Source organism: Elgaria multicarinata, chromosome 9, assembly GCF_023053635.1.
Source record: "Elgaria multicarinata webbii isolate HBS135686 ecotype San Diego chromosome 9, rElgMul1.1.pri, whole genome shotgun sequence".
NCBI classification, from domain to species: Eukaryota; Metazoa; Chordata; class Lepidosauria; order Squamata; family Anguidae; genus Elgaria; species Elgaria multicarinata.
In genome coordinates, this window is record NC_086179.1 from 28,592,814 (window position 1) to 28,601,770 (window position 8,957).

The following is an 8,957-nucleotide window of genomic DNA, read 5'->3' on the forward strand; positions in this document are numbered from 1 at the left end:
CTAATAGAGCTGAAGTCCACTGGAGGTCTACCTTCTGCCCCCCCTCTCCCGTCATGGAGACCATCAATCCTTTAATGAAATATGTTCTCCAATCCATAGAAAACTTCACTACCGCGGCAGAATGCAAGAGTAAGAACCCAGGAACGAAGGTGGTATGACGTTGGCATTTTTCAAAGCAACAGTGCTTTGGTGAACCAGTTCTATTTGCTGGCAGAAGAAAATGCCACAATCTCTAGCAAGGTAATTGTTTATTGAATATTAATAGGGGAGAAAAAGATTTTGGGAATATTTAGGTAAGAAAATTAACAACCATTCTGTGTTGACTGTCATTTGAAGTTCATAGGAAGCTGCCTCATACTGAATCAGACTATGGCTTCATCTTAACCCAGGGCTCATCTACCCCAAGCAGGATATTCCACTATGAAAGCGGTATGAAGTGGTATATAAAAGGCAGGAGCCACACAACGGCTTTATAGCGGCATTGAAGTGCACTGACAACTGTTGGGGACCACTGACACATGCCATATACTGCTTCCCTACTGCTTTCATAGTGGAATATCCTGCTTGGTGTAGATGTGTCATGGGCCCCAACAGTTGTCAGAACACTTCAGTACTGCTATAAAGCAGTAGTGTAGACCCTGCAGTGCACTTCAGTACCGCTATAAAGCAGTAGTGTAGATCTTTCAGTGCACTTCAGTACCGCTATAAAGCAGTAGTGTGGCTCCTGCCTTTTATATACCTCTTTCATAGTGGAATATCCTGCTTGGTGTAGATGAGCGCCCCCAGTATTGCTGGCGGGCAGCAGTGGCTCTCCAGGAGGGTTCCAGGCAGGATTCTTTCCTTGCCCTTCCTGGAGTTTCCAGGGATCGTACCTGGGACCTTCTACATGCAAAGCAGGGACTCTGTCATACTGAGCGATGGCCTCTCCCACGTCTCTTATACCTTTCACCCTGTGCCTTTCCCACTGTGGCTGTATTAGTCTCACACTTGTTATGCCTTCATGGTTCCCTCCCACCCCACGTCATTAAGATCCCTTTGTCCTGGCGCCACCTGTCTGTGGACACATCAAAAATTAGCCACCTTGAAATCTCATTATTCACAATGGGAGAGACTTAGGCATCTGTTCAGCTTTCTCACTGACATCCGTGGACCTTAAAAGCACTCATCTTTGCTGGACTGCCTCCCATATACCTTCATATTGCTAATGAGTAAGCAGGGATTCTGTCAACACCTTTTGCAAAGAAGGAACATGTTTCAGTTGGTTTCTTTTTACTACTTTTAAAATACGGAGCAAATGAATGGTCTTTTTGCCTTTTTAATGTCCCCCCCCCTTTTTTTTTTTAAACTTTAGATAGACGATGCAGATGTTCCAAACGACAGTTTACTTAAGAAACAGGATCTCGCTCCTGGCACTTTATACAGGTTCAGGGTTGCGGCAATTAATGGCTGTGGCGTCGGACCCTTCAGTAAAGTCAGTGAATTTAAGACCTGCATCCCTGGATTTCCTGGAGCACCTTCCATTGTCAAGATTAGCAAGGTAAGAAACAAATAGGCTTGCAGGTTTGTTTCTTTAGAACCTAGAGAGGCAACTTTGGAGCTCATTATTCGTAGTAAAAGTCAGCAATGGCAATATATGGCACTCTTAGAAAAGCAAGTGATTTTGAATTGAAATAAACAAACATGGAGTGGGGGGAGAATAACACACAGGACTAAACCCCAGAATGCATTTTTAACATAGTAGTTGACAGTATGAACTGTGAGCTTGAAGTCCTTGCTTTTAAGTCTTGGGTCAGGCATTCACTGACTGGGTAGTCTGAGGCAACACTCATCTCAGCCCCATATCGGTATTATATAATACAGCCTTCCCCGACCTGGTGCCCTCCAGATGTTTTGGACAATGACTCCCAGCATTCCTGTCCATTGACCATGCTAGCTGGCGCTGATGGGATTTGTTCCAAACCATCTGGAGGGCACCCAGTTGGAGACGGCTGATACAGTGTATTATCATATTGGTCTACCTTAAGAGGTTATGAGAGAAATTACTCATATGATGTATGTCAGGGGCAGGGGATGTGTGGCCCTCCAGATGTTGGTGGACCACAACCCCCACTGGCCCTAGCTAGCATAGCCAGTGAGGGGGGCCCATGGGAGTTGCAGTCCAACAACATCTGGAGGGGCACTCACTTCCCACCCCTGATGTATATGAAGCATTTTGTGCAGTACACGTACCAAGTTGTCATGATCCTTCAGCAGCCTTCTCCAATGCCAAATAGAACTCCCATCATTCCCAGCCAGCATGGCCAAGGCCATTGCCCCTGCTGGCTGGGAATGATGGGGGGTTGCAGTCCAACTCATCTGGTGGATTCCAGGTTGGGGAAGGCTGCCGCCCTTGGTGGTGACGGCATTTCTTTTTCCAGGAAGAAACCTTCTTGAGAATAAGATGTCACAACAGGGTGCCTCTGAGCTGGTGCTCTGTGGTTTTTTCCTCACGGCTGAGGATCCTTCACTAGTCATTGCATATTTGAAATGAGGGGATAATGCTTTCAGCACAGCAGGCTTGACAGCCTGAAGTTCTCTCTCTGTACAGTGAATAAGAAGTACACTGCCTACTCAGTGAGGATTTGATTTCTTCTCCTCTCTTCCTCAGAGTGCAGATTGTATTCACCTTTCATGGGAGCCTCCTGTTTCGCCTTCAGGAAATATCTTGGAGTACTCGGCTTACTTGGCTATAAGAACCACCCAGCTCCAGGAGAATCCTAATCAGCTCATGTTCATGAAAATCTATTGTGGCCTTAAGACTTCATGTACAGTGACTGCTGCCCAGCTTGCAAATGCCCACGTCGACCACACTTCCAAACCCGCCATAGTGTTCAGGATCTCAGCCAAGAATGAGAGGGGGTACGGACCGGCTACACAAGTTCGGTGGCTCCAAGGTAAAGGGAGTGGCCTACCTAGGCAACTTTTCTCTGTAACATTACAGAGGGAGGTAGTGGGTGGAAATTGGTCAGTAATGCGTTCCCCCCCCCCTAGTTTTTAATGGAGAAATTAGCTGCCGGCATATATTTAATTTTGGAGGTCCTGTCCAAATAATTAATGGAGAATGGTCAAGCTGTTGTGAATGGCACAAAACGACTCTGTACAAGCACTGCATACAGCAGGTCTGCAGAAAAGAAGGCCGTGGGCCATTTGTGGGCCCTTCTCTGGCTATTTGAGCCCACCTCCTCCAGGGAATTCCAGATATTCATTGTTGGCAGCCGGCCACAACCTTTTGAAGGAGCATCTTCCCTCAACAGTGGGGTGGAAGATGGGTTGAGGTGGGCTACTTCTAGTGAAGAAAGCACCCAGTTCAGGGGAGAGTGGCGGGGGGGACGAACAGTCTGCAGTGTTAATTCTTTCTTATTGCTGCCATCACTCCTCTTTTCAACTCTAGATTTGCAGCATGGGGAATCCCTAAATCTGCAAGTTTTTAAGTGGGAGGGAGGGCAACTACCAACTGTGTCCCCAGTCAATGCTGTGTGTGTTCAGCCTCTTCCCACCCTTAAAGCGCGTAGCATGAATCTGGCACATAGGAAAACATAAGAAGAGCCCTGCTGGATCAGGCCAAGGGTCCATCTAGTCCAGCACTCTGTTCATACAGTGGCCAACTAGCTTTCAACAGGAACCCACAAGTAGGACATGGGTGCAACAGCACTCCGCCATCCGTTCCGCAGCAACTGGTGTATACAGGCTTACTGCCTCTGATACTGGAGGTAGCCTATAGCCATCAGGACTAGTAGCTATTGATGGCCTTCTCTTCCAGGAATGTATCCAGCCCCCCTTTAAAGCCATTCAAATTGGTGGCCATCACTACATCTTGTGGTAGTGAATCCCACAGTTTAACTCTGTGCTGTGTGAAGAAGTACTTCTTTTTATCTGTTTTGAATCTCCCACTTTGGGTGGTCATAAGTATACAGTCAACTGTCAGGTCCCAAATTAATAATTTTTCCTAAGATTGGGGATAGGGGATGAGGTTTCTCACATTAGTAGCATCCAAAAGAAATAAAACCGTTTGCTTCCTAAATAGCCTATGCTAGACGGTCTTAAAGAGAAATCCCAAAATGTACTTTTACATAGCAAACATCACCTAAGATGTTCAGAGATTTGTGCACATTCATGGGACTGAGAAAATAAAATTTCTTTGGCTCCATTTTGAGCAAATGCCAGGGCGCAATTTTTATTTAAAAAAAAATTTATTACACTTTTATACCGCCCAATAGCTGAAGCTCTCTGGGTGGTTCACACACACACAAAAAAAGAGATATGAATAGGAAAGGATTAGGTGTCAGCCCCTCCGAAGTGCTGCCTGGGCACTGGTGGTGGCGCGGTCACTGCAACTTGGTTGGGGTCGCTTGGCAAGAGCGGCCCCCTTTTTAATGGGGTTTGCTTTATAGTATAGTTGCAAGCAAACACTTGACCTGCAGCCACCAACCAAAGGCCCATGAAGCCAAACCTTGAATTCAAGTCCTCTGATTTGAACGTGGCTTGCCCTGTTTGCGTTTTAACAGCCTGTTCTCTTTTCTTTGCAGAAACGAAAACATCAAGTTCAAAATAGAAACGGCATACTATATACTGCAAGTTGTGGAGTAGCAGTTAGCACTCGTGATCTTTTGTAAATCTTCCAAATATTTCATTTTCTATTGTCTTAACTTCACAGCGTCAGTACTGTACAGTCTTGCAAAATGGGAGCTAGAGTGACCGCGTTTTTTTCATACTACTTTATATCCAGTATGGTCACTTTAGAGTCCCTGGCTAATACCCAGTGGGTTACATACACGTCTGAAGTTTTGCAGAGTCTTCCTTCCAGTAGCTCCCAGCACATAGACCCACCAGTTGCAATAGCTTCCAGCGCATAGGGAAGGGGCATAGCTCAGTGGTAGAACACCTGCTTTGCATGCAAAAGGTCCCATGTTCAGCCTCTGGTATCTCCATGCAAGGCTGGGAAAGACTCCTGCCTGAAGCCCTGGAGAGCCACTGCCAGTCAGTGTAGACGGTATTCAGCTAAACAATGGTCTGACTCGATATAAAGCTTCCCCTGTTCCTAGACAGATGCTATACCCATACTAACAAACCATTGTAAGTTAACCATAAACAACCTAGAAAGAAAGCCCATGGTTTGTTGTTAGGTTGCTTAAACCATGGAATAGTGGGTAGTTTGTGGGTTGTTTCACCAGACTACAGAAGTGGTGGGCAAGAATGGTAAATATATAGCACCACAAAGGCATTCAGATTATGGGGAAGCAGTGGGCAAAGGAGGGAAACAAACAATCCAGGCACTGAGGGGGGAAAACGTGGTTTGTTTGATCGTCTGCCAAACAACAAATCATAGGTTAACCATGGCATAGCGTTGTGTGCGAACAAGGTCAATGTATAGTTTTGATGATGGTTTGTTAAGGGAAGACCGCTTCTTACACAAGGGGAGCCTGCATTTGAGTTCCCTCTATGGACACCAGAATCAGTCTGTTATGTCCATCCACATTAAGCTGCAATTCTATACAAAAGTATGTGGGAATAAGTCCCATTGAACTCAGTGGGGCTTACTTCTGAGTAGACATGCCTAGGATTGCACTGCCAATGGCATTTTAGACTCTTACATGTATTGCATTACTTGATGTCCTCATTCTTTAGGATGATGCACTGCCAGAGGCAGGTCTTCCAATAATCTGACCAAATGCCTAGATGCAGTTCACATCACTTTATTAGGTGCAACCCCGAAAACTCGCAAGCTGTACCAAATGCAATCCAAAAGATAAGGGGAAATCATAATTGAGTTGAAGTTTGGCTCTCCCGTCTTGATCTATATTCAGATCTGTTCTCTTCTGGCTTATATTTCATAGTCATGTTATTTTAGTGCAAGGCAAATATTTTAGTTTACAGTAACTTAAAGTGTATAGAATATTTTAATATATTCATTTTTGTAAAGATTTTTCTAGTATTTGTAAACACATATTCTAATCTTTGAAAGTATCCCGATGATATGCAAGTTGCTAAATTAGTCACTTCTGTTATGAAAAGCGAACTCAGTGTAAATGCACTACTGTTAGTTTGACATGGGCATAGAAATGTTAAATCTGTAGATACTTTGAACGTTTACAAGAGTCTTTACACGTTAAAGTCCTCCAAAATGAATGCTTCATTTAAAAAAAAAAAGGAAAAGAAAGAAAACTGTATGCTTTGTTTTGGCATATTCATGCTACTTTGCACTAATAAGAATTTAACTTTGTAACATTTTTGTGTTGCTTCCAGAAAAGAAAAGTGTATTAGTCTAAAGTTAAAGCAAATTTGCACATATTTGCATGCTTCTGTGGCATACATTGTTCTCTTTCCATTCGTTTTCGTAGTGGCTAGGGTTTTTTTTTGCCTTAGTTTCATATCTTAATAGTGGTATTTAGTAATCTTTTTACCTGAATCATCTTATCACTAATGTGCCAGCTGCTTCACATTTTTCCTACGTGGGAGTAGAGAAAACTCTATGCACACAGAAAAATAGATACCTGGACAATGGTCACAACTGACAGTGTGCATGTTTATCCTACACCATATGTAGCAAAAAATGTTACATGTGAAGTAGCTCTTAATAGGAATGTTAATCTGTTCCTAATAAACAAGTGTACTAAACAGAGGTATTTGGATGCTGTTTTATAAATAGTTGTTTACCAAATTATAGCCTAAAATGGCTGAATTATGCCAGTATACTAGGTGAAATATAGCATAAAGGCACAATCCAACAGGAACAGCTTTTTTGTAAACAGCTGAGGTCTTTCCATTCATTTGAATGGGCCTTGTGCAGTTTCCTGTTGATTGTAGCCCTTAGCATCTAAATAAGTTTTTTTTAAAAATCAAACAAAAAGAAATAAATTCATTTTATTTTGAAACCTGGTTAGATGCATATGTGCAATAAACTTAATATTTTGCACTTCATTTTTCCATCAATGCCTAATAAGTTAAGATGGGAATTACTTGATCTACAAGATCAATTTTAAAGTGTATTATGGTAATGTTAGTGCTTTACAATCATTCCTTGTTCACACTTGCAGTACTTCTTTAAGGAAGGCCACTTATAGTCCGTTTTACAGATGGGGAAACTGAGGCTGAGAGAGAGTGACTTGCCCAAAGTCACACAGTGAGGCCAGGGTTTATGTAGGACTTGAGCCCAGCTCCTCAAGCTTCATCCCCTGCACTGAAAAACATGGTGAGGAGGAGGAAATATTTGGTCAAATGACTGCCAGGAAGAGATTCAGAACACAACTTGTGGCCATTCTCAGCAACTTTACAGTTGTTGTGCTGATGCAGCTTTAAGTACTGTATCACAGCTTATAATGTCATGGGGGGTGGGGGTGGGAAACACATGTTTAAGGCCTTCTTCAATTGATAAAAAATTAAGTAGCACTTTCTCTTGGCTACTCCCTAAGAATGGGAAAAGTTACATCAATTACATTTTTATATGATAGTTGAGAGATGGCAATGGATTCATCTATGGCTGGTTGAATTCTGCATATCAAGCTGAAAAGCCATGCTTCTCTTATAACAGCATACTCAGTTAAATGTCTTATACATCCAATTCATCACAGGAGTTCACTTCACGTATTAACTTTTTCCAAGCTAAATTTTCAGCATCACATTGGAAAGGGGGCATCAGTTATACTACCTATATGACAGTGTGTCTATTTTTGATTCGCTGACACATGAAACTAATGAACATTTGTTCATTCATATTGTGAAAATAACACTTTCCTGCTGCATATATGCAACACCCCATGTCAGAAAAAGTGTGTGAAGCAGCCATAAGATTCTGATTGTTCATAGCAATGAAAATCATGCAAGTTACAATGAATGCAGAATATTTTAGATTGTTCTTAACTAGTACTGTGAAATCTAAACTTCAGAGAACCTCCATGGCCATGGTCTTCAAAGCTGGAGGAAGGCCTAGAGGAGGTCCATGTAGTTGCCAGGACAGTGTCAGTTCTTCCCTGAATTGTCATAGACCAGCAATGTGCTTCCCTCCATCTTGATCACCACACACTACTTCCAACTCTGGATTGGATCCAGATCTGTCGGTGGCCATGAGGTTGAAAGAAAGTACCTTTATACATTAAGGGGAGACTCAAAGGAGTTATGGTGGCTTTTTAAAAATAAAATAAAACCATTTTGAATTAAGGAGGCATGCTGTGACAGAATGTGAGATTTCTTGTTGTATGGCTATTTAGCTACTAATAACTTTTGATTGTAGATACATTACTTAACAATACGATCTGTGAGTATTTTTGCACTTTGAGTTCATATATTGTTTTTAAGGGTATGTCACGACTACCAAAGGTAATTTTGTGGTGGTGTTACTCCGGACCTGATTTTCTGTGTAAGTGTGCTTATGCCAATAGGGCATCTATTATATAATTTGTCACATGTCTACAGTCCCCCACTCCCACCCTATATACATCAGATTAGTGTAACATATACCAATTCTTTCTGTAGGTCCCCACCCCACCTCGCTTTATATTGTATAACTATTTTTGTGGCTCAGACTTCTCAATAGCACTTAAAAATGTATAAATTCAACTCTAAACTTTATATTAGAAGCCTATTGTGTTTAAACCGAAGTACCTAATCAATATACTTGGATATCTGATCCCACTATAAGTTCGCTTAAAATATGAATTAAATCAGGCTATTTGAGAAACTGTGGAAACTTTTTGTTTGGCTTTGTAAAATATACCTGTATAACATCTTGTATAAAACTGAATCCATCCTGTAGCAACTTCAGAGAATAATAGACTTGGTATGAAAGTTATAAATAGAAAAGTCCATACTATTTATGACATATTGCATCATTTAACTTAAGATGTTTTGTGACTATGGGTATCTAGCTATGTGAACAAGAAACCGGCTTAGTTTGGACAATCATAGCTGTTTAATTAGCAGAT

At 42.0% G+C, this 8,957-nt stretch overlaps 1 protein-coding gene across 1 annotated transcript in view; it reads left to right on the top strand.

The window, feature by feature from the left end:
- Window positions 1–8,464, top strand: part of HCFC2 (host cell factor C2) — a 33,179-nt gene extending 24,715 nt beyond the window's left edge. The window contains exons 13-16 of the mRNA XM_063133388.1: window positions 100–240; window positions 1,352–1,537; window positions 2,648–2,933; window positions 4,566–8,464. Of these exons, the coding sequence (XP_062989458.1) occupies window positions 100–240; window positions 1,352–1,537; window positions 2,648–2,933; window positions 4,566–4,591 (639 nt within the window). The 3' untranslated portion in view covers window positions 4,592–8,464. The remainder of the gene's footprint in view (window positions 1–99; window positions 241–1,351; window positions 1,538–2,647; window positions 2,934–4,565) is intronic.
- Window positions 8,465–8,957: the final 493 nt, after the last annotated feature.